Raw genomic sequence first — 26,680 nt, 5'->3', positions numbered from 1 at the left:
GTAGCTATGAAGTTTGTCAGCTCTGAGGCACCGTAGTGGCTTTGACACCGGCGGAGTGGGCTGGGCTGGGCTGGGCGGCTGAAGCTCGGCTCAGTTTAGGACATCCTGATGGCTGCGGTGTTTCTGGTAACGCTGTATGAGTATTCGCCGCTTTTCTACATCGCGGTGGTCTTTACCTGCTTCATCGTGACCACCGGCCTGGTATTGGGATGGTAAGTGCCCCATGGTTAGAAACAAGGGACGTAGGGGCGGACCGCTGGGGCAGTGGGGTCGCGGAGAGCACCGGAGTAGGGGGGCATCGGAGCCGGGGGTGCTGCGAGGCTGGCGCTCCTGGGGCTGTCGGGGAGCTGGTGTCGCGAACTCCGACTGGCTCCGGGAGCAAAACAAGGTGCGTTGTGCACCTGCATCACTGCTCTGTATCACTGTGCCGTCCCCGTCGCAGCGGGTATCTGGGGGTGGTGCCGGATTGAGGTTTGTTTCTAAGAGATAAAGCGGTCAGTGAGGGCCTCGTCTCGGTGTTGGGATAGAGTGCTTGACCAGCAGGCTTCTGTCCCGGATTGGGGCCTACTGTGTGCCCAGAGTGAATCAGTCACCGGCGGTACAGTGCACAGACGTGGACAGTAAACACAGTTGATTGTTGTTCTGACCAGAACTGAGCACTTGACCTCAGATCTTTCAGCGTAACTTCTAACTGAACTCCGTTACCGTTTGGGAATTTAATGGTTTCTAGATATATTCTACGTCTTTTGAAGTAATATTTAGTCGATAGAACTATGAAGTCATAATTTTAGAGCTGGAAAAGACCTTTGAGATAAGTTACGTTAACGGGTAGGGGCAGTTTACCCACTGGAGACAAGGAGAATAGACTGTTAGATAATCCCTGAGCAATTTTTCTAGCTCAGAGATTCTAAAATTTCTCTCTTGAGGAGAAGCCATTGTATCATGTTTAGAGAAGCCTTATAAATACGGCTAGTTGAAACCATCTTACTGATTCATCAATTGCGGAGAGAGACATGAGCTGGATTTTGAAGAATCGGTATTTTGAGAAACAAATGAAGTTAAGTGTGTATGATAGAGAATAGAAGGCATTTCAGGGATACAACATGAGCAGAGGGACAGAGGAAGCGTGTTAGTGAATGGATCAGCCTGTGTAAAACAAATCTTAAAATACCCTTTGATCACATATATAGGATTACTTTACAGAAAGGAAACAAGCCCTTGTTAATTTCTCAAACGATATGCCATCTTTAAAAACTAAGCCCAGTCTTAATATTTCCATACTGCCCCTCACCTTGCCTGCTGTAGAGCACAAAATTCCTTGTTTGTGGGTGGGAGAAGATTAAGACTAGTCTTATGCAATTTGTTATTGACACCTCAAATTTTATTGTTATTTATTGTTCATTTCAAGAAAGTTTGTAACTGGAATTTGCAACTTGGTTGCCTAAGTGAGTAAAGCAGTCTTAACACAGGATTTCTTTTTTTAAAATTTTTTAAAAAGATTTTTATTTATTTGAGACAGAGAGAGAGGGAGAGAGAGAGCATGAGAGGGGGGAGGGTCAGAAGGAGAAGCAGACTCCCCGCTGAGCAGGAGCCTGATGTGGGACTCGATCCCGGGACTCCAGGATCATGACCTGAGCGGAAGGCAGACGCTTAACCAACTGAGCCACCCAGGTACCCGAACACAAGATTTCTTAATGACTGTAATGTTAATGTTACTCTCTTAAAGAAATGTAATTTTCCTCCATTCAGGAAAATAGTTAACTCGTTGATCATTGCATTATATCCTTAAATTTTAATTTTCTGTAGGCCAGCTAATTAGATATCTTAGATATCTGTCTATAATATTGGGAAGAGGAAAATGAGTGAGGACCATGGACAATGATGGGCAGCATCTGTGGGTAAGGGTAGTCAGGAACCTCATGTTTGTAGTGGTTAAGAGACACTTTGGAGTCAGACAAACCTAGATTCAAATTCTGGCTCTGCCAAGTTTAAGACTTGTTCTGAAAACTTAATGATCGCATAACCCCTGCATTTGGGTATGACTTTAGAGGGGTGGAAGGCCAGATACCTGTAGAATTTTTGGAAGTCTGGGCTAAGCATTGCTGAGGACCCAAGACCATGTAAGTGCCAATCACTTTCATTCTGATTTGGGCCTAACCAGTTATTTTGAACCTATCCCAACCATTCCCTTTAGCTGGGTAAGCTTTGTCCATATAGATAAACTTTTTACTAGTGTTTATTTGCTAACCTAAGCCAAGGCAACAGATACATTGAGTAGAAAAAAAGAAAACCATCTAGATCTCATAAAAGCAACTTTCTAATAGTACCCAGACAGAAGGTAAACCCATGAATCCACTATGCTTTTCACCTGTGTCATTTTTTTTAACCTCCCAAAATATAATCCCTATTGTTTTGTGTCTTCACCATTATCTCAGTACTGCTTTAATTTTCTTTCCCACTGCTTCTTTCTACTGTTCTCCTTGTCTGCTTGCACTGTGTGGGAGTGGAGAAAGAACAAGAACATCTGAATATTGGAATCCCAATAGCAATAGCAAAGAATCATGCCACTGAAGTATGGTATTTCTCTTTAACTCTCAGTGGTTTCGTGAGCTCTAATAGCTCACATTTATTAAGCCGTTGCTATTTGCCAGGCACTGTGCAGAAAGGAGACCAAAATGCCACACATCCTTTAACAGTTTCAGATAATCAGGTACCCTGACCCGGCGCTGCTCCCTGCTTCCTCTTGACTACAGTTTGTTAAGCTATTGTCCCTCAGCTTCGTAGCACCCCTTTAGATTCTGTTTTGTGAATCTGGGGCAGAACCTCTAAACCACATTTCTTCTTTGCTAGTTGGCTGCCTAGCAGGCTTTGCCAGCAGGGGAGGGAGAGTGGAAGGGTAGAGGACAAAAGGGCTTGCTGCTTCCTGTGTGCTTCTTTTTCTTTTCTGTCTCACCACAGTGATAGTGCCTCACTCTGGCATTAATAGTTGGCCCCAGTTTTTCCAGTTTGTAGTTTTCCACTCTCTTAGAACCAGCCTATCGTACCCCTTCAAAGATATCAAGATCTGAGTCCCAGCTCCATGGTAGTCCTTCCTCCAAATTTCTCAACTGTAGTAATTCTCTTTATTCCTGTTTTGGAGTGATAGCTGCTTCCTACTGGTGCTACTTCGATACTCACTGTTCCCTTTTAGCTTTTTCAGTTCTTCAGCATATGGTTAACAATTACTCATATTAAATGCCCTCCTAAAATAACTGGTGTGTTTTTTGTCTCCTGATTGGACTTATAAAAGGTATTAATAAAGAAATTGTTACTACAATTGGGATCCCAGGGGAGAAACTCTCAAAGATGGGCTTCAGGGATTACCTTGGTCACATCTTCAGCTCCTTGCCAACAGGATATAAGGTTCTAGTAATCCATGGCATGTATTGGCATCACAATTCATCAGATTACTACCTCTGATTGATTGTGATAAAAAGATTTCTGAAGTGTTTGGGGGACCTAGTGGCTAAAACACTTTTTGACTATAAGGACTGAGGGATGGGTGGGATGGTTGCTTCTGAGATCACTGGAGCCCAAAAAGAAAATGATAAGCTAAGATCTTAAAACACCCACGTTAACTCTTAGAGAATTAGAGAGGGTCTGGGTTCTAAAGCACTTTCTTTCATGTAGCCACAGAACTAAACATTGAACACAGTTTTAATTGTGCTGGTAATAGAATTACACCACCTTGTCAATGTCTCATTTAGGGCACTGAGTGGAAAGAACCAGAGCCCTGAGACTTGGAATGGGAACATCTAAGTTGACTTGGATAAAACTGAGAGTCTTGAAACCCTGGTCATTCTGACTTTCCTTTGTTCATGGAAGCAGCCTGCTTAGCTTTCCATGTCCAAAAAACTGTCCCTTCTTGGCTTGAAGGTCCTGTAATAACCTTTCCTAGAGTAATTGCTTTGCAGAGGATGTCTATACTCAAGACCTGTCTCTATAACCTTTTGTTATGAGGCCCGGATCTCTTCATGCTCCAAAGGACAGAGACAAAATCCAACCTGGCTGGAAAGAGCCTAGCCTCTAAAAGATTTGCAAACGTTTGCTAATTTGTATCATTGGGAAGGAGCAGTATCTGTGAGAATGGGTTGTAAATAGGTTAGGCCAGGAAGGATAGGATGTAACACTAAATCAGATAAAATGTATTTATTTCTTTTCTTTCTTTTATTTATTTATTTTTTAGTAGGCTCCACCTTCAGTGTGGAGCCCAAGGCAGGGCTTGAACTCATGACCCTGAGATCAAGACCAGAGCTGAGATCGAGTCTGATGCTTAACCAACTGAGCCACCCAGGTGCCCCAGATAAAATTTATTGATCTGGGTGTGTTCTCAAGAAATTTTGAATCTAAGGTATTAACTCAGATTTGGTTGACTGAAACTTGGACTCAGTGGTGGCCTATATGTAATAAGGTTGAGGTGCTAGAACTTTCCTGGCATAATGAGGAAGGACTCTGAAGGCTTAGAAAGATAGGAATATTGGACTGGATTTATTATGTGCAACCTGCACACCCACCCTGCTACTGCATCCTTTAAGACTATGCAGAAGACACACTTTTCATGAAGGCACTGAGAAATAAATTGCTGGGAGGAGACTTGTATCCTTGAAAATCTCTGTTCTCTGTAGGCTGTTTATGATGGTGGGAGCTTCTGACTTGAGGTCCAGTGGCACCCCACAGGAGTCGAGGTGGACATATGCTCCGTAATGGGCAGTGGAGGATAAAGCAGAGAATGTTTTGGCTCACAAGGATTTTTGGCAGTGGCTAATGCATTATAGTGTCTCTAGGAATAAAATAGGTGGGCAGCCTACTAAATGCTACATAAACTACATAGAAGGAAAAACTCCACGTCTGGAGCCAGAAACCTGACTTGAGTCATCACAATGGAGAGTTAGCATCTTTCACCCAGTTTACAGATATAAGCCAATCCATAGACCTGGAGCGTCTGATTAAAGGGGAAGTGAGGTCCCCTAGACGAAGGACCCTGTACCCTTCAGTGCTGCCACAAGGACATACGATCAATCATCCTCCAGATCTTTCTCAAAGGCTGTTGTGTCTCAGAAGCAAACATGGTCTTCTGTGCTCTGCTTGGTAATACTGGGGATGGGACTTTGCAAACCATTTTTCTCTTGTCCTTTGCTCCCTATTAGAATCTGCCAGTAGAGGATGCTAGAAAGAGACTGGAAGGCTGGAGGAGGAAGAAGGGACTTCCTCTTAACAGTTTGCTTCGTTTTCCTGGTCTGCATTCCTGCAGCACTGGCCTTTGCCCTGGCAGTTGGCCTGAGTAGCAGCAGTTTATTTTGGCGGACAACTTTTCCTCAGACCTAGAACTAGCCTTATCATACTCCTTCTGAGATATCAGCACTAGCTGGCCAGCTCTCCTACCATGAAAGTCTGCATGCCAGTTCTGGGAGATCCCTTATCCAAGCTTATAAATTGTAATTAATCCCCACTCTTCTCTTTGTTTCCCCACCCTAGGAGTGAGTAACTGCTTCGTGCTAGGATACCGCAGTGTCCCCTTCTTGCATTTTCAGTCTTTGGTACTTGATTAACAATTCTTTATGTTAGTATTAAATTCTTTATGTTTAAATAACAGATGTGGCTTCTGTCTCCTGCTGACCCTGCCTGATACACTGACCTTGACTATTTCTCATCTCACTTGTTGAATGCAGTAGGTTGTGTGTGTGATGACGCTGGTGATGAGGTACAGATTCCTCCTTAGGAAGAGAAGATGACTTTAGTTTGTGTTTGCTTAGAGCACACAATACTTGACGCTTGCATTGGCAAGAATTTTTTAGAACAATCTAGAAGAAAACACAAAACTGTTAGAAATGACATCTCACACCTTCGTAGGGCCTTAAGGCCACTTATTTTAACCCTTCATTTTATAAGTAAAGGCACAGAATTTTAGAGACTGAGTCATTTTCCCAAAGTCATAGCATTAGCACAGCAGTTCCCTCAGAGACTATCCTCCCCTACAGAGGCTTTCCCCACGGATGGTGTTTATATCCTGATCCAGTGTCAGTATCCAGCTAGCTGGGTGAGACCACCTTTGGGAGATCGCCCTGGAGAGAAGACCCCCCCCCCAAATTAACAACTGCCTGTCTGCTTTCTGATTGGCTTGAGAACTCAAGGCTGAAGGGGTAATGAAACTTGTACTGCTGAGCCTGAAATTTTAGCTTCAAAGTAGGCTTTATTTATGAGGAGCTCCATGAGACTCTAGACACAAGGAAAGGAGGTCCAGTCTACCAATTCAGCCTCTGATTAGAAGCTTCAGAAGTATGTGCAGAGTAAGACATTATATAGGCAATAAGAAAAATGTCAGAATTGGAGGTCCACAGATTATTGCTGTGCTAGAAGTTTAAACATTATGAACAAGTACAACAAACAATTTAGAAATGGGAAAAACCAGAATTACAGAAAAATCCAGGAGGAATAAGTATAAAATTGTATCAATAAAGGAAAGAGAATAGGAAATTCTCTTTATGAAAAAAAGGGAACTAAGTTTATATAAAAGAAAGTTTTAGAAACTTAGTTTAGAAACATTTATTTAGTTGGTATTCTATTACTAACAGTTGCCAACATGACTTTGATTGTAAAAAGATATAGGATGAAATTTGAAAAGAAAATTTGTCAGTTTTCTCTTTTACTATTTTATTTTATTATTCCTTGTAATGTCATATCAGCCATGGTCTGATACACAGGGCATCAATGTCTTTATTCTAGTTTTTGATTAAAAATGTGGAAAAGACCAGATGTTAGGATGGTGGCCAGAGGCACGTCACTGGGTCTGTTTACCAGGATTTTACAGAACCGTTTGTCAGCACCAATTACGGATTACTGTTTGACCAGTCTCCAATTTTTAACCTTATGCCAGGTCATCTCTGCATATAGGCTTTTGAGTAATATGTTAAAGATAGAAATATTGGTCCACATCAAACAGGTTAAAACTGTGGCAGTTGTGGATTTTTGTGCAAAAATGAGCAAGTTCATGCTGGGTCAGGTATGTGAAAAGGTTTAGGATTATACTAGGCTGAAAGTTCAGCGTGAGTCATCCGTGTGTCAGCTGCCCCAAAACCGGCTTACATGATTTCAGACTACATTAAACATAATGCTTAGGACAAGAGGTGTGTTCAGACTGCGACATCACTCTATTACACAGTGAATACCCTCCCTCCCCCAACCCTTGCTTCCCCTAAAGCATAAGGATATCGGGGTAACAGGGCTGGTGAAGTCAGATATGGACGCCTTGATTCAGCATTGGCTGCTCTAGTCATGCCTGGCTAAGTCTTTTAAGAGGACAGGAATGCAAAAATGTCCGAGATCATAATTCAGAAATGTGGCACTGTCAGGACATAATTCAGATAAGCCAGTAATGAAAAGCCAAAGAGCAAGAGCATTAACCTTAAGAGAAAAGGTTAATAACTGTGTTAAAATTAAGAACTCTGTTCATCAAAAGATACCATTATGAATGTGAAAGGCAAGACGTAGGACGGGTGAAGATATATCCAACAAAGGGCTCGTATTCAGGACATGCAAAGAATTCCTATAAATAAGGATAATCAGTCATCTGAGAAATAGAAATTAAAACCATAACACAGTGCCACCACATACCTACCAGGTGTCTAATAAGGTTTTGGCAAGGATTTGGCGCAAGCGGAACATGGGAGTGTAAATTGATACTACCCCGTAGAACATTCGTTAGCATTACCCACTGAAGTTGAAGAAGCACAGACCTTATGGCCGAGAAATACCATTCTCAGCGTGTGTGGACCTAACAAAAATGCAGGTACACGCATGTGCACCAAGTGCCTTATGTGAAAATGTTTGTATAGGCATTATTCATTATGGCCAAAATGTGAGGACAACTTAAGTGTCCGTTAAGAGTAGAACGTGTAAGCAAGTTACACCACATTTATTGTACAATAGAATACTGTACAGCCACAAAAATGTGCTAAGTATAGCTGCATGGATGAATCTGCAAGCATAAAGCTGTAAAACAGGAAATAAATGTATACACAGCATCCTTCCACTTATAAATAATTCCAAAACAATACACTAAATTACAGTAATTGAAGTCAAGATCGTGGAGAGGGATGGTGACACAAGAGACTCTGAGAATATTGTTTGGGTTCTTAACCCGAATACCAGTTACTTTCTAATTCATTGAACTATGTCTTGTGTACTTTTCTGTATGTTATCCTTCATGGTAAAAAGGTTATGTAGCATAAAAAGGCCAAGGGTTTAGCATGATCCATCATACCAATTTTAAAAGATGTATTTGACTCAAATCAAGGACCTGAGGCTATTAGAAAATACAGACCCAAGAGTAAGCATGAGGCAGAGAAATAAAAAAATCTAGGGAGATGAATTTATTTTAATAATAGGTGTGCTTTGGCAGCTCTTGAGATGATGCTGGGCCAAGCAGCCTTGGATAAGCATGTTTAAAAAGAAGCAAAACTTTACATCTCAAATTATTTGTTCCATTCTGAGGTGTATTCAAAGGCACAGACCAGATATGGCATATCTTCCTACAACACTGATTTTATATAAAGATTTGGAGAAATAATACATTTTATATTAAAACCAGATATATCGTGGAATAAATAAAGCATATTTTTTTCTTGAAAATTTATTTGTTGAAGTATAGTTGACACACAATAAATAAAGCATATTGTAAAGGAATTCTGTGCTCACAACAGGCTGCTTCCAGGTATTTCTTCAAAGCCCTGCTGTTTGGGTTTCTGGCTCCTATATCTTTAAAGATTCTTTAATTGAAATTTTTAGGTACAACATGATAAAGTGTCTGAAATATAATGCTCGAACCTACAGTAGAACTGAACACAATGAGCTCTGATTCCAGTGTTTACTGCTGGTAGTGTGGGTGTAAGGAGCCAGGCGGTGGGGGTAAAGAAAGAAAAAGGGGTAGGGGACGGTAGGGAGAATTCAAATGATGAAGGGGCCAGGAAATAGAATGAGTATGTATAGCACAGAATGGTGTTTTCTCCCTTTGTTTTTTTCACTCCACGGGATGAAGGAAAGAAGAAAAGGTGTTATCTTATGGCTCTCGTGAGAAGATTATATCTTGTGTCCTACCATTTCACATTCCTGACAACCGCTAAAAGGCACTGGGGCAATGTTGGGCAGCGGACACAGAGGCTGTGGGGTAACTGATTCTGAGGTTCAAAAAGGAGAAATTACTGGATTTGTTCTTTCTCTCTAGCTCTTCTGCCACCCCCTGTGTCTACTCCATGATCAGCATTATCATTGCTAGCACTTATATAGTGCCAAGCCCTGTTCCCATCTGGAAACCTGTTACACAGAGGTTGAGCAATTGCTTAAGGACACATAGTTATTAAGTGTCTTGTTCCTGATTTTAGGAGGAAAGCAGTTTTTCCTAAAGTATGATGTTAGCTCTACATATTTATTGCCGTCCTTTACCAGGTTAAGTTCCTTTACCTTCCTAGTTGGCTGCCAGTTTTTATCAGGACTAGGCATTGGATTTTAGCAAGTGGTTTTTCTGCATGTATTGAGATGATCATATGGTTTTTCTTTTCCAGTCTGTTAATATGGTGAATTACATTAAATTTTTAATGTTATGCTAAGCCATCACTAGGTCATGATGTATTAGCCTTTTAATATATTGTTGGATTTCATCTGTTAACATTTTATTAAGTTTTGCATCTATGCTCCTGAGTGATAGGCATCTGTAGTTTTCTTGTACTTCTCTGCCCCTTCTCTGCAAACTGCATGAAGTTGTCCTTCAGCTCACTGATGTTTTGAGGTATTTTTCCCTCTCTGTTTCATATTGGATCCTTTCTGTTGATAAGTCTTCAAATATACTAATCTTTTGTTCTGTAATGTTAAGTCAGCTATTAATCTCATCCAGTGTATTTTTCATCTCAAATATTGTATTTTTTCATCTTCAGAAATGGATTTGGGTCTTTTTAAATATCTTCCATGTCTCCATATAGTATGCTCAATCTTTACTTACCTTTTTGAAAATATGGAGTATAGTTATAACAATTATTTCGATGTTCTTGTCTACTAGTTCTAGGATCCATGTCATTTCTAGGGTCTATTTCTTTTGATTAGTTTCTCTCCTCATAATGAGTCATATTTTCTTCTTTGCATGGCTGTTAATTTTTTATTGGATGCTAAACACTGAATTTTACTTTAGGGTGCTGGATGTTTTTGTATTCATATATATATATTCTTGAGCTTTGTTTTGGGATACAGTTAACTTACTTGGAAACAATTTGATCTGTTAGAGGCTTGCTTTTTGGCTTTCTTAAGCAGGACCAGAACAGCCTTATCTAACTGTTCCATAAAATTAAATTCATCTAGAGTGTAACTTTATTCCATGTGTTACTTTTATTGGCCTTCTCTTGGCATTAGCTTCATTCATGTGTTTTGAAATTTTGGTTTGCAACCTAAATTTTAGTAGAAGTTTTCTTCCCTACCCTTTGTCATCACCCTTGCTGTTTAACCATTTTACAATTGTCTCCAACCCAATTCCTAGATGCTCCCTGGTCAAGGACCAGGTCTTACAATGACAGTTCTGTTCCATATTGATATTGGCTTAACCCAGTTCCTAGATTCAAATTATGAACCTCGCTCTGGCTCTTGTTTTAAGTGGACAACCTATAAGGTCCTTTTACTATGGGAAGGCTTACTTGCCAATGCCTGCTGACAGACTCAGGACCCATCAAACCATGGCATCAGCCTTACTCATTACTTTATATTTCTTTCCCTTTTCAGAACCATAAAGATTTGTCTTTGAACCTGCTATGTCTCTTTTTTTTACAATGTTTTATTATTAAAATTTTCAAACATACAGAAAACTTGAAAAAATTATACAATGAACATATATATGCCCATCACTTAGGTTCTACAATCAGTATTTTGCTATAGAGTCTTTATTACATATTTGTCCATCTTACTTTTTTTTTAAGATTTTATTTATTTATTTGAGAGAGAGAATGAGATAGAGAGAGAGAGCATGGGCGGGGTGGGGGGATCCAAGGGAGAAGCAGACTCACTGCTGAGCAGGGAGCCTGATGCGGGACTCGATCCCGGGACTCCAGGATCATGACCTGAGCTGAAGGCAGTCGCTTAACCAGCTGAGCCACCCAGGTGCTCCTTGTCCATCTTATTTCTTGATCACTTCAAAGTAAGTGATCCAGGTGCCCCTTGTCCATCTTATTTCTTGATCACTTCAAAGTAAGTCGTTACTCTTCCCATAGACACTAAAGTATTACATATTATTAACTGGGGCTCAACATTTGGGTTTTTTTGTTTTGTTTTTTGGGGGGGAGGGAGAGGAAAAGGGGGGCAGGGCAGAGGGAGAGGGAAAGAGAGAGAGCCTGATGCGGAGCTCGATCTCACAACCCTGAGATCATGACTTGAGCCGAAACCAAGAGTCGGATGCTTAACCGACTGAGCCACCTAGGTGTCCCTCAATATTTGTTTTTGTTTATAGTTCCTTTTTTTTCTTTTGAAGTAATATTTACACACAATGAAATATACAAGCCTTCAGTGTTATCAAACACATCATCTATACTCAAACCTCTTCTCAAGATTTACAATATTACCATCACCAGAGAAAGTTTTCTCATGCTTTTTCCTGGTCAGTCCATACCCCTCCACCCCACAGAAGCAACCATTGCCTTGTTTTTTTATTTCTACTATGGATTAGTTTTGCCTGCTTTCTAATTTTATATTACAGAATCATATAGTGTGTACTCCTTTGTTTAAGACTTCTTTTGCTCAGCATGTTGTTTTTGAGATTTATCTATGTGGCTGTAGCAATAATTTATTCCTTTTCATTGCTGAATACTACTATTCCTTTGTTTCAACACACCACAGTTTGCTCATTTCAGTGGGGTCTTTTTTGATTTCTCTGTTTATTTTTTATCCATCACTACTAAGTGTCTGGAGAGAAGAGAGTGCATCAGAGTATGAATGCCATCTTAACCTAAAGTCCCCTGGTTTAACTAATGTGTATTCATTTTAAGTTACTTTTTTTAAATTGAGTGAACTTAGCTGCTTTCTAATTTGATAAGGAATTGAGTTTGGTCCCTTTCATTTTCCTTCTAATCTGTTCAGTGTGCATTTTCACAGTTTTACATGAAATATAAAAGTAGAAAATATGTTATATAAATGAAGTGCTGTATTTGGTGTTTAAAAGTTATCCTGTTCCAGCACTGGGTGTATCATGGAACACTACATCAAAAATTAATGATGTAATGTATGGTGACTAACATAATAAAATAAAATTAATTAAAAAAAGTTCTCTTGTTCCATAAATAATGTCAAATAGTCTACATATTAAATATGAATTTGTTTTTTATATCAATTAAAAAATTGAATAATTCTCATATTTTTGCTGTTATATTAAGTACAATTTCTGTAATGACCACAGTACTTTGTTATCAGCAATAATATTAACAATAGAACTCTTTATTTTCAGGAGTATGTCAGTTCAGCCAGCTGAACAATATATTGCAATTATATGGGGCCTCTAATCTCTCAACTCTAGATTAATTCCGTAATATAATCTAAACTGAATAAATTGATCTCTTGTTGTGGTGCTTATGTTAAAAGGAATAACTAATGAAGCACAACATACTTCACATAAACAAAGTTTCAACATTTGCTAGAATTATGTATTATTTTATTTTTCTTTTTCTTCAGGTTTGGTTGGGATGTTCCAGTAATTTTGAGAAATTCAGAAGAGACCCAGTTCAACACAAGAGTTTTCAAAAAGCAAATGAGACAAGTCAAGAATCCTTTTGGTTTAGAGATCACTAATCCATCTTCAGCTTCAATTACAAGTTGGTGGCTATTTTCCAAAGATCTTTTTCTTTCTGTGCCCCTTTCTTAGCATTTTTCTTTCTATATGCTTTCTCTTCATTAGAATTACCAAGTATTTATTGAGCACCTATTTTATTCTGGGAGCTGTACTATGTAGTACTTTGTATTACAGATATAAAGACTAATAATTCACCAAACTTGCTCCTCAGGAATTTATCAACTAACAAACAGAGGCGTTCATGTGAGAAGAATAAAGTATCTTAACTGTTAATAAGAGAAGTTTGTTAGGACACTGCCATTTTCATGAGTCTTAAGTGCAGTGAGAAATGTATGGATCGTATAGCATAAACAGTTACTGGAAGGTTGCCAACCTTCTCAAGAACAAGTGTTTTTAATCTGAAATTATGGTATTTTGGGTATAAGTTATTTTGGTATAAGATGTTATATTGGGAGATGGTAATAATAGATAATAGTTGTTTGTTTCTGCACTTACTTGGAAAAATAAATTGTCTGCAAGACTATCTAGGAACCACTGGAGTGAAAGAAAGAGAGGGAGGGATGAAAGAAGGAAGGGAAGAAAGAAAGAGAGAGAAAGAAAGAAATGGTTTAAGTTTGCTGAGGTGGGGAGGCATATTCAGGAAAAGCTTCATTGAAGAATGTGCTGGGTCTATCTTATTTATTTATTTATTTATTTATTTATTTATTTATTTTTGAGTAGAATCTTGAAAGGTAAGTAGGTGTTTATCTCATGGGGTTGGGAGATAGTCTAGGTGGAGGGAGAAGTATGAACAAAGCACTAATATAGAAACAGAATAATGCAGTAGAGAAACAATAGTGGTTTGTTGTGGATAAAACACAGAGTGGGACAGGTAAGAGAGAAGAGCGGGGGAAGGTTCTTTGCAGGGGCTCTCCATAGACAGATCCTTTTACCAGGATAAAGAATACAGGAGGAGCAGCAGGTTTTGGAAGAAAGGTAATGACTTCAGTTTTGAACTTCTGGATTTTGGAGTGGGCAGTTCTAGGTACAGCTCCATGACTCTACAGGGATTTCTGGGCTGAGACCCTATCACCTTTTACACGTGCTCAGATTTCTGGGATCTTAAAAACAATCCCAAACTTTCTCAACTTTTTATCTTATTGTAACTACTGCCCTCTTTCTCTTCCCTTCACAGCCAGGCTTCTCAAAAGCAGGTTGCATTGCCTTCTTCCCTGAGCCAGCTCTACTTTCACTCCTCAGATCAGTGCAGTCTGATTTTTGCCCATCTCCCTCTACTGAAATGGTTTTCCCCCAGGTCACTGATCATCACTTCTGCCCCCACCCTGACCCCCAGCAGTGCACACTTTGTAGGCCTGAGTTAACACTATCTCTGCAGAGTTTAACAGAGTTGACCAATCCTTCCTTCTTGATACCATGCTCCCTAGGCTTCTGTGACCCTTCTTGTATAGTCATCTTCCTGTCTCTAACTTCCAGAATCACATGTCAAAAATCAGTGTACTGGGGCACCTGGGTGGCCCAGTTGGTTAAATGTCCGACTCTTGATTTCAGCTCAGGTCATGATCTCAGGGTTGTGAGATCGAGCCCTTGAGTCAGGTTCTGTGCTCAGCATGGAGTCTGCTAGAGGTTCTTTCTCTCTTTCCCTCTGCCCCTCCTCCTGCTGACATGCGCTCTATAAATAAATAAATAAATAAATAAATAAATAAATAAATAAAATCTTTAAAAAAAAATCAATGTACTTAGTCAATAGGGATTATCAACCTTAAGTAAATACTAATTCATAATGAAGAAGTACAAAGTTTCTTATTCTTCCTTAGCTGTAAATGCTATACTATCACCCTATGACTTGAAGAGAACCAAGGACCTCTTTTTTTTACCCTCTAATGGTAGATAAGGGGTTCATTCTGACATTTTTCACTTGGGAAGACCAAATTTCAAGACATGACAGAGAAAATTAACCTGTTTAGAAAACATGCCTAATTAAAATGTACAGAACAGTGGTAGCTTAGTGACCTCTGACCTCTGTGGTCAGGTCTTGGACCTTCTGCCACATTGGGGTCTTGAGTAGGACTGCCAATACAAAGAGCTGCCAGTACAAAGGTGTCCTTCCTGCTACATAGTTCCACAAGCCGGGAAATGCTGAAAAACTGAAAAATTGTGAGCAAACACAGGATACTTGTGAGCTAGAAAGTGTGAGGAAATCCACCAGTCTTCCTTTCAGGCAGAAATAGTATCAAAAATTGTCCCCCTTGCATCCCTATAAATGTTCGAAGCAAATGAAAAGATATCCAGTAAGTAGAAGACCTCTTAGCTGCCAAGCAACAGTACCATTACCAAAGTACACAAAAAGATTTTTAAACGTGTGGATTTATAGCATGCTTATTGAAGTATTTTAATTTTTAAAATACGAGTGCTGGGGCGCCTGGGTGGCTCAGTCGGTTAGGCATCTACCTTCAGCTCAGGTCATGATCTCAGGGTCCTGGGATCAAGCCCCAAGTTGGGCTCCCTGCTCAGTGGGGAGTCTGCTTTTCCCTCTTCCTCTGCCCTTCCCCCCATACTTCCTCTCTCTCTTTCTCTCTCTCTCTCTCAAATAAATAAAAATCTTTAAAAAAATAAAATAAATACCAGTGCCTATCATTCGTTATCTTCTTTGGGTAAATAAGGAGAAGGATTTTGATGGGAATTATATTTGGCAGAATAAAATTCATTTGTTTAAACTGTGGAACAGTGGATATCGTTAAAGATGTCTAACCAGGCATTTTAAATAATATTCTAAGCACTAATTGTGACATTTTAAAAGGTTATTTCCTTTGATGTGTAGATAGTTTAAAAATCCAGGTCTTGGGCGCCTGGGTGGCTCAGTTGGTTAAGCGACTGCCTTTGGCTCAGGTCATGATCCTGGAGTCCCTGGATCAAGTCCCGCATCAGACTCCCTGCTTGGCAGGGAGTCTGCTTCTCCCTCTGACCCTAACCCCTCTCATGTTCTTTCTCTCATTCTCTCTCTCTCAAATAAATAAATAAAATCTTAAAAAAAAAAATAAAAATCCAGGTCTTTTTTCACCACTGTACCCAAGGTGCCTGGCATGTAGGGAGGGAAGGGAAATATCTAAAGACCTGATTTACTCGAAAATGAGCAAGAGAATCAGTTTTAATCTTAGTCATTTAGTCCTCTTTACTATGGGTGGCTTGTTGGGATTTCTTTTGTTGTTATGTGGTGATACAGGATTTGGATTTATGATGTTTCCATGTCCCCAGTGTAAAAGGCTCTAATGAATTGGAAGGAGGTACTCAGGATGTGCTAGTTGAGTTTAATTCAACTGGTTCAGAAATTCTCCTGTCCCTTTGTAACAGCTTCCTTATATTTTGGCTTATTCACCCTGGTGAGACCTAACAAAGGTAAAAGCGTTAGACAAAATGACACACATAGCATTTTCGGAGGAATTTGTGAACCTCTATTCTCTACAATGTAAAATTTTCATCTCCCAGTATTCTAGATTTATTATCCTCATGCATGATCACCTTGTACATTAGTTCATCTTTCTCAGGGACTCTCCTCAAGAAAGTTTGTGGCTTTTCAGCCCCATTGTTTCTCCTTTTTTTAATGGCTCAACTCATTGACTGTAATCCTAATTTTTTGCAATTTTTTGCAAGGCTGTCTCTTATGGGGGGCTTCATTTGGCTGTTACAGCAAGGCACATAAGGGCAGGTTGAGGGAAATCACCCCCATGCTGCTTCAGTTAACTTCGATTCTGGCTTTTCTAGTTTAAGGCTGTGTTCCAAGTCTGCTATTGCTCTCGATCTGAGATGGTATTGTGTTTGCATTGAATTGTAGAAGACTGAGAAAATGTAAGAATGAGAACTGTCTGCAGAAGAAGTAGGAAAAACAAAAGGGAGAACAGTTTTGCCTGGGGGATTTGAACTGTCATCAGTTAGTGTAAATCAACACATTGTCTTCTCAGTCTATGTCATGGACAAGTGTAGGAGAGATAATGGAGAGTAGAATTTATTGATTGTATTCTCCCTTCTCATTAACTTATAATATTAATTTCAGAGACATACTCTGTTGAAGTCTGATTAATATCCAGTTATCAGTAGTCTTTGACACGCTCCCCACTTCAGTCACGTATATGCAGTCTGTAAACAGACCTTTTATGCAGCTCTGAATCTCTGGAACTCTGATGCTTTTTACAAAGCAAATAAACTGGGTAGTTTTACATGTTTTAGGGCTTATCCTTCCATGGTTATTTTTTAGTGTAAACAAACACGTAGATATGGATATCCTCTCCTGTGAGATAAACAGGAGTATGCTGTATACTTGCCTCCATCTTGCCTTTTTCATTTGTATATATTCTGAAGATCATTCCCAAGTAGTATATGCTGATATTTTGCCATGCCTCAGTTCTTTTTTAAGAGCTCCATAATACTTCATTATAGAACACTCCACATTTCATTCATTTAATCTCCTATTGTTGGACATTTGGGTAGATTCCAGCATTTTGATATAACTAGAGCTCCATACATAACATCTTTTCACATTTACACATTTCTGCCAAGAATATTAAGAAATCATTTTCTGGGTTCCTTTTTTTCTTTTTCTACTTTCTTTTATGTGCCTTTTCTATTTCTCCCTTTTGTATCTATGTCAGCTTTTTTCCTTACCTCATGTTGTATGGTTCATAGAAAAAAGGACATATGATTTTTAATATATATATTAACTTTATTTTTTTTTTTTTTTTTTTTTTTTTTTTTTTTTTATTTATTTATTCGAGAGAGAGAGAGAGAGAGAGAGAGCACATGAGAGGGGGAAGGGTCAGAGGGAGAAGCAGACTCCCTGCTGAGCAGGGAGCCCGATGTGGGACTCGATCCCGGGACTCCAGGATCATGACCTGAGCCGAAGGCAGTCGCTTAACCAACTGAGCCACCCAGGCGCCCTATATATTAACTTTAAATATATAAACATTGTTATGTAATATAATATAAATAGTATATATGAACATGACATATTGATATATGTTTTAATATATGTATAAATTAATATAACAATTGTATATTAAATATATATAAATATATATTTAAATTTGTATTGATGGAGTGGTTTTCTTTGGCTATTTAATAGCTAACTGAAAAATAATAGCTAATTAAATTTCCCATTCTTGAGTAATACCTGATGATTGGAATCATATAAAACTTTGAAATCAAATTCTGTTCCAATTACCTATGCAATGTTCCTGCCGATTAAAAGTTTTGCTGAACTATGATTGGAAATTATCCTATGTTGCTGCTACTATGCATACTCCAAATCTGAAACTCTATGCACATACTACTAATTATGGGGAAGAAAAGTAAGAAACTGAATTTTTGGTATCCTGTAGAGCATCTGCTTGTGTTTGTGTATATCCTTCCAACACATGCTCTTGATCACCTTTTCATTTTATTCTTGTAAAGGGATGATTTATATATTTTTTAAAAGATTTATTTATTTATTTTACAGAGAGAGAGAGTGAGTGCGGTGGGCAGTGGCAGAGGGAGAGGGAGAGAGGGAATCTCAAGCAGACTCCCCGCTGAGTGCAGAGCCTGATTCAGGGCTCCATCCCACAACCCTGAGAGCATGACCTGAGCTGAAATCAAGAGTCAGATGCCCAACTGATTGAGCCACCCAGCCACCCCATTGATCACCTTTTTAAAACTACATAATGTATCCATCAGAATTCCTATTAGCAAGTAACAGAAATGACTCCAGTCAAAGGGTACTGGGTAACTTACAGAATTGCCAATAGGTTTGGAGACCCAGAATCAGAGACCAAGGCTGTTCAGCCAGGAACAATGCCCCAGACCATGTACTTTTGGTCTTGCAAGTCCACCACTACCACTGAGCACCAGAGGCTACAGTTTCCACTGCCAGCAGTATAAGACCCTAGATATTGCTGCCCTTGAACTTAATATTGCTACAACTGCTATGAGCAAGGGGAAAAACCGTATGGATGCTAGTAGTATGTCCAATGTGAGTGTTTAATAAATAGATAAAACAATATAATTTGTATGTCCACTTATAATTTATTTTTCCACTTAATCAGGTTTACTCAAATTATAATATGTTTTATTATGCTGAAAGCAAATAAATGAATGAGGGCATTGCTATTAAGCCCTTCATGTTTTGGAATCCCTGCTCTTTCCTTGGGATGTTTTGCATATTATGTGGGACATTAACTGTGTGACAAGAGTATATATTAATGTTGTCAATGTGTATATTAATATTAGTTAGGCTTGATTTCTTTTTCATATTTTTTTCTACTCCAGTGATCATCTTTGGACCCCATTAGTTATGTGTATCCACTTTCAGAGACAGTCCTGCTCTGTTTCTTACAGTTACAAGGTTGTGTATATCCACTTTTGGAGACAGCTCTACTATTTCTTGTAGTTAAGATTATATATGCTATTAGAGCAGTAGGTTATCGATAGTGAACTATATTTCAGTTTTTAAACTCTATGCGGGAGGAGTCTCTAAATCACACACAAAAAACTAACTTGATAATTTCCAAGTGTAAATGTATAAATAAGAGTTTACTGATAGTGCTTCAAAATTGTGTAGATGTTGAGGTTTTTCTATCACTTGTTTAGGGACCAGTTCCTTCATTTACAGGCACGTGCCCTTTAATGAGTTCCTTTAACTGCCATCAGCCGGGCCAGCCTCCAAAAGGAAGCTTTTGTTATTCAGTGTGTATAATTGCATGAGAAATTACATTAGGTAATTTTCTTCTCTTTGTCTTCTTTTCTTCTTTGTTTTCTACAGCTGGCATAACTTTGACAACAGATTGCCTTGAAGATAGCCTCCTGACATGCTACTGGGGGTGCAGTGTTCAAAAATTATATGAAGCTCTGCAGAAGCACTTCTATTGCTTCCGAATAAGCACTCCCCAAGCCCTGGAAGATGCTCTGTATAGTGAATACCTCTATCAAGAACAGTATTTGTATCCTTTTATCTGATATATCCATTAACCAATGAAAATTTTAGACTTTAGACTTTTTTATGGATAAAATAAAGTATTTGCTCAGTTATTATTGATCACCTTTGGTGTATTACTGTATTTTGGGTTATAGTGGCAATTTACCTTTACATTTTCACAAAGTATTAAAAAGGACAGCAAAGAAGAAATATATTGCCAGTTACCAAGAGATACTAAAATTGAAGACTTTGGTACAGTGCCCAGATCTCGCTATCCATTGGTAGCACTGTTGACCCTAGCTGATGAGGATGACCGAGACATTTATGATATTGTAAGTAACTTTAAAATTCTGGAAGCATTCCTTTAAGTGATTTGGATGATGGGTCATAATTATTTGGTGAATAGGAACAGTTTTATTTTTAATTTCTGAGGATCTACATTTGGCCCAGACACATTTTTCTTGAAGAAGGAATACCTGGGAAGTACACCTGTATGATGATCATACATGTAACAGCTCCTTCAGAGTATGACTTTTTTTCATATGAGTTACAAGAATATATTATTTAGAAAACAAAAGGTATATTATAGTTGAATTAAGTTAATTTTATCATTCTGTATTCTGTCATATTTGCTAGATAGAAAATGTCTTGGGAAGCATGTTTATTCTTAGCATTTTTAACACTGAGTGAATAAGCATTGTAATCATCTGAAGTGCTCCACTTTAAGACCATATTCCCTCTTTTCTTTACATGCTTGCAGATCGCCTTGTTTCCATCATAGCCCCTGCCGCACCTACATCTTCTATGTATTTGATCCCTGTATTTTCAGTAATTGTAGTGATCTCCTTTTCTCATTATGTGCTCATTATTTTGTTAGTCTGGTAGTTTGTTCCTATTAGTAAGATAAAAGCATCTTAGGGATCTAAGAGGACCTGAGCCCTGACGTACCTCTGAGTATGGTAGAAGCATATACATGAAATAAACTTTTGGTGAAACTGTCTCATGGTAAGAATGCCCTCATGCCCAATTTACTATTCTGAAGTGCGTGATATCGATATGTTTATTATTAATGATATGGTAACATTTTTACGATACTTTGTAATATATACAGTACATTGGCTAACATTAACTTGTTTATTCCTTCCAACAACCTTGTGTGTTAGGGCAAATACTCTCCTTATAAAGACTGAAATGGGAGTCTGAAGAAAACTCCCAGTCATTCAGGAAGAGATGGAACCAGTAAGCCTCTGTACTTTGTGCCAGTACCTTAAAAAAAAATTTTTTTTAAAGGGATATCTCCTCGAAACAAGTGTACATTTTCATGCATTTGGAAATTGCAGACCCTTATTGAGAAATCTAGACCCTGCTCATACAGTTTGAGGTTTTAATCTTACCAAATTGAAGTTCCATTCAACTGAAGTCAATTTGTTTTTTTCCAAATAAGTCATACTAAAAACAGTATGCTTCCAGCACCTAACACAGTGCTTAGAACACTATAGGTGCTCAATAAGCATAATAAGTGAAAAACAAAACAAAACAAAAAAACAACAACCCAAAGTCATACCAAGCAATGTTACTGAGCCTCATAGAACTTGACAGCAGGTCAGTTACTTGTGCATGAGAAGCGCATATGAGAGATCTGGTTTCTTCCCCCTCCTCCCCTCTTCCCCCTCACCCTGTTCAGTTGAAGATAAATAAGAACTGTTAGGCTGGTGTTTCATATTTCCAGCCTCCGTTCTTTACCCCGCCTATCCCAGCAAGGTAACCCTTCTGTCACCACTGTGTCACCCGTGTCTTCTGAGCTCCCTTCCTTCCTTCCTCTCATTCAAAACAGAAAAGGTCAGATCTGTCACCTTCCTCCCAGCCTCCCCTTTTGGCTTCTTTCCCCCTCACTGATGGTGATCTCTATCTATTTAAGGAACTCAGAGTATTCTTTGTTTTCTAACTTTCTTCCTCAGTCTGAACAGAGGTGTGTGTTAAAATATGTATAACATAAAATTTACTGTTTTAACCACTTTCCAGTGTATAAGTCAATGGCATCATAAACAGGGAAAGATTTGCTCTCAGCCTCCAGATCCAACTGGAACAAAGACTATATGGCCCAGCTGTACTTGTGGGAGATGCATTCCCACGGGGGAGCTGGGGTGGCCGGCCCTCAGGGGGGTTTAATAGGCATTTTCTCTTTTCCTTTTAACGTCTCCTTCTCTGGGTCTTTTCTTCTCATCAGCAGGCTCCCTCTCTTTTTTCCTGTTAATCTTGCTTCTCCATCTCTTATCACTCAGATTTGGGCTCATATTGGAAATAAAGCATATTTGTTAGCATAGTTTGTATTAATGTTCCCTATTCTTAATTTTAAAAAGCAAACTGAGCATTTGGTTTTTCAATATTTTATCTGGGGGTCAGAGTCTAAATCTAAAGAAAAAAAAATTAAACTCTACCATTCCTGTTCTAACAGTAAAAATTACACTTTGATAGTGTAGTCAGTTTGTCATTTTAGGTAGAAGCAGGGATTGTTGTTTTTTTTTAAGATTTTATTTATTTATTTGAGAGAGAGAATGAGAGAGAGAGAGCATGAGGGGGGGGAGGGTCAGAGGGAGAAGCAGACTCCCTGCCGAGCAGGGAGCCCGATGTGGGACTCGATCCCGGGACTCCTCCTCTTTGGAGGCACGTGCGGTTCTTTCCCCTTATTGGTGATGTTAATTTTGATCTCTCAGCAAGGTGGCATCTCATTTCTCCTCTGTTCTGTTTTTTCCCCTCCCTTGCAAATAATAAGCAATTGGGGGGGGGCACTTTTAAGACCATGCAAAATCCCAGTCTTTATGAAAATTTGCCCCCCTGGATTTAATATCCACTGATAATTCTTAACAGATTTTATCTTTACCATGATGGTTGCAAAATGATTATTTTCCAATTCCAGCCCTTCAGCCAGTCTTCAGGATTCTACTATAAACAATAGACCTCCCTTTATTTCTTTGTTTATTTATTATCCATATGGCCTCACAAATTCCATTTTTCCCCCAGTGATTTATAATTCATTACTGAATTTAATTATTTTGGTGCTCCACTGCCCTTTCCTTATTTTCTGCCCCAGAGTTTATAGTCAAATTCTGTGTCCATAAATTACTTGGATTAGTTCTCCTAAGTCAAAAAAATGCATGAAGAGGAAGTATACTCAGATGTTGCTCACATCTCCTCCCACAATGCCTTTTTTTTTTTTTTTTTACGGTTTTACTTTTAAGTAATCTCCACACCCAACATGAAGGTCAGACTCACAACCCTGAGATCAAGAGTTATATGCTCCACCCCAGCCAGGTGCTCCCCCTTCTTATACACCCCAATTCTTGTAGATAACCAAGTTTATTGTTTTCTGGTTTATCCTTCCAACATCTTATTGTAATGATGAGAAGATACAGATGTATATATTTCTTATTTTCTCTTCTTTCTTACTCAAAAGGTATCACACTATATATACTGTGCATTTTCCTGTTTTTTTCACTTCATAATGTCTCTGGAAATCACTCCAGATCAGTTCATAGAGCTCTTCCTCACATTGTTTTTCAATGACTGTGTAGCATTCGATGGTATGTAGAATGTATAGGTACCATAGTTATTTAGTCAGTCTCCTGTGGCTGGACATTCAGGTAATTTCCAGTATTCTGCAGTAACAAATAATTTTGCACTGAATAACCTATGCATATGTATTTTCATATTGGTGAAGTTGTATGATTGCAGGGTAAAGGTATGTCATTTTGATACCTATTATCAAATTCCCCTCCATTGGGGTTATATCCTTGGAGTTGTAACTTTTTTTCTTTTTTATACATTTCCACCAGCAATATATGAAAGTGACTATTTCTCCATAGATTATATTGATAAATGTTTGAAATCTATTAATCCACTAGTGCGAAGTGATATCTCAATGAAGTTTTAATTTGTGTTTATTATCTTGTGAGTGAAATGAACATCTTTTGATATGGCTAAGGACCATGTTTATAATTTTGTGTGAATTGTCTGTTCATATCTTTGGCCCATTTTCTAATAGGATTTTTGGTTACTTTTTTTCAGTATTTAAAAGTTTTTCATAAATTAGGGATATTGTGAATATTTTATTCCAGTTCATCACGTGTCTTTTGACTTTGCCTATGGGGCTTTTTGTCATACAAGCTTTAAATTTTTATACAGTCAAATGCATCTGCCTCTGGGTTTGAATCATAGTTAGAAAGTCTTTCCCTATGCTGAGAGTAAAAGGAATTCACATGTTTTCTTCTAGTGCTTGCATGGTTTTATTTTTTATAATTAAGTTTCTTATGCTTTTGGAGCTTATTCTTACATATGGCTCGAGGAATGCATCTGATTTTATATTTTTCCAAATAGCTATCCAGTTGTCCCAATACTTTTTATTAAAAAGACTGCCCAGTGATTTCAGATGGTACCTTTGTTATATTTGTATAGATAGTTGGGTCTGCTTCTGGACTGTTTGTTCTGTTCTAGCCACCTGTCTGTTCATGTGCCTGTACTATTTTAATTTTAGAGGCTTTGCACTATGTCTTAATATCTGACTGGGCTTGATCCTCCCCACAGCTTTTTTCCGGTATTTTCCTAGCTATTCTTATGTGTTATTTTTCCACATGAGAATTTTAGAGTCAACTCATATAACTCTATGAAAAAACTCATTGGTATTTTTGTTGGGATCGCATTAAATTTGTAACTTTGCATATAATTAAAAATAACTGGCAAAAATATGTTCTGTAACTGGTTCCTCTTTAGTGACTATGATTTAAATCAATTATTGTAAGTTTTCTGATTTATCAACCTTTTATTTTTCTTTTATTTCACATACCTGTGAAATAATGTAAGGAGGTTAATTACTGACTGGTATTCAATTTTTATTTTAGATTTCCATGGTGTCAGTAATTCATATTCCTGATAAGACTTATAAACTTTCCTGTAGAATATTGTATCAATATTTACTCCTGGCTCAAGGTCAATTTCATGATCTTAAGGTAAGTACCCTGTTGTCTTATCTCTGATCCTTTTATTTGCAGAGTTTCAAAGAATGACCATCTATAAAGAGATAATATTTTTCAGTTATCGCAGAAGTTAGCTATTATTTGCTATTGGGTTTGTTTGCTCACAAATTTTTAGCAGCTTTTATGACTCCCAGATTTAAAGAGTAATTGTTGGCGCGCCTGGGTGGCTTAGTTGGTTGGGCGTCTGACTCTTAATTTCAGCTCAGGTCATGATCTTGGGGTCGTGGGATTGGGCCTGCATCAGGCTCCACACTCAGCACAGAATCTGCTTCCCTCTCCCCCTCTCTCCCTCTCCCTCTCTCTCAAATAAATAAATAAAATCTTTAAAAAAAAAAAAAGAAGAATTGTCATTTGTGATTATCCTTAACCTTTTCTCTTTGATTTTCAGCAACTTTTCATGTCTGCAAATAATAATTCCACTCCCTCCAGCAATTCTTCTCCAGAAGAACAAAGCAGAGAGCACAGTCTGCTGGAAAAAGCCGGGCTGTCCGAGAGTGAAGTGGAGCCTCCGGAGGAGAACAGCAAGGACTGTGTGGTTTGCCAGAACGGAACTGTGAACTGGGTGCTCCTGCCGTGTCGACACGCATGCTTGTGTGACGGCTGTGTTCGGTATTTCCAGCAGTGCCCCATGTGCAGGCAGTTTGTTCAGGAATCTTTTACCCTTTGCAGTCAAAAGGAGCAAGAGAAAGACAAACTGAGAGCTCTTTGAGTGTGTTGTTATGACTGAAGAGTATGCTTTCCACTGAAGATGTAGAAATTTGTATCCTTGGAATTAATCATAACATGGAATCTACCGTGTTGACCATCGATGAAAATTCTATTTTAACTTCACATTTGTATGGTACATGGATGATGCAAATGAATTCCTTCCTGTTTGGTATGATAAATATTGGAATACCATCTGTGTTAATACATAAAAATGCATTCAACTCTTGAGAAGAATGTAAATGTTGGCCTTTTATCAGCTAGAGGATTTCATATGATGTTGATTAGGAAAATTCTGAAAAGCAACCCATCTAAAATCTGAGGTGAAAGTCAAGATCTCTGGATGTTTTTGCCTTTGACATCATCTGGAGAGCAATTGGGAAAAAACTGAACTCTTCCTAAAGTAATTGTATGTTCCCCAGTTTACAAAGGAGTTGGAAAGTGCTTCTAACTCTAGATCTTTTCCTAAAATAACAGTTTTTATAAATATCCATCTAATTTTCCTTATAGTCCCATAAACACAAGTCTTAATTTTAATATAGTGTCTTAAATCGTAAATGCAAGATACAATTCTTGTCTGTTCTCAGTGTATCATAGGTTAAAATGATACTCATCTATAGGAAGCAGATATATAAAACTTGGATAATAAAGTTTCTTAGATAATTAAAATTATTCTCAAATATGACTAGGTTAGCAGGATGTGACCTATCAGGGAAGAACTGTGAAACTCGTAATGCCTTACCTTAGATTTCCTCCTGCATAGCAAATCCATCTAAAACCGGAGAGGTTTTGGAGCCAGAAAAGCTGTTAAGAGAAACAGATAACTATTTTTTTCTACTGTATTTTTATTCCAAATAAACCCATATCCTCCAGAATAGTAACCTGATAGGCAAAAAGCCCCATCCCCCGTGCTTTCCAAGATGACAAAGAAGAAAAAGGTAAATCAGAGCTTTCTGTGTCTTCAGGGGAAATCACCTCCCACTCACCAAGAAATTAGATCACGGCAAATAAACTGAACTTCAGGGAAATTTTCAAGACTTCTTTGTCCTGTTTGTATTAAGAATATTGCCTTATCTTTGTATCAGTGTTTTTACATAGTATCATTTCATTCTAATCAAATATAACGCTCTGAAAAAGCCATTACCTATTCTCCAT

At 38.4% G+C, this 26,680-nt stretch overlaps 1 protein-coding gene across 1 annotated transcript; it reads left to right on the top strand.

Annotated features, from left to right (window-relative positions):
* On the top strand, window positions 1-26,680 carry CGRRF1 (cell growth regulator with ring finger domain 1). The gene is made up of 6 exons (XM_027570808.1): window positions 1-212; window positions 12,733-12,872; window positions 19,638-19,815; window positions 19,975-20,122; window positions 24,686-24,793; window positions 25,209-26,680. Exons 1-6 carry the CDS (start codon window positions 109-111, stop codon window positions 25,527-25,529), a joined length of 999 nt encoding a protein of 332 aa, XP_027426609.1. The 5' UTR covers window positions 1-108; the 3' UTR covers window positions 25,530-26,680.

Source organism: Zalophus californianus, chromosome 6 (genome assembly GCF_009762305.2).
Source record: "Zalophus californianus isolate mZalCal1 chromosome 6, mZalCal1.pri.v2, whole genome shotgun sequence".
Classification (NCBI taxonomy): Eukaryota; Metazoa; Chordata; class Mammalia; order Carnivora; family Otariidae; genus Zalophus; species Zalophus californianus.
The sequence above is the reverse complement of the archived record's forward strand: the minus strand, read 5'-3'. Positions and strand labels throughout refer to the sequence as shown.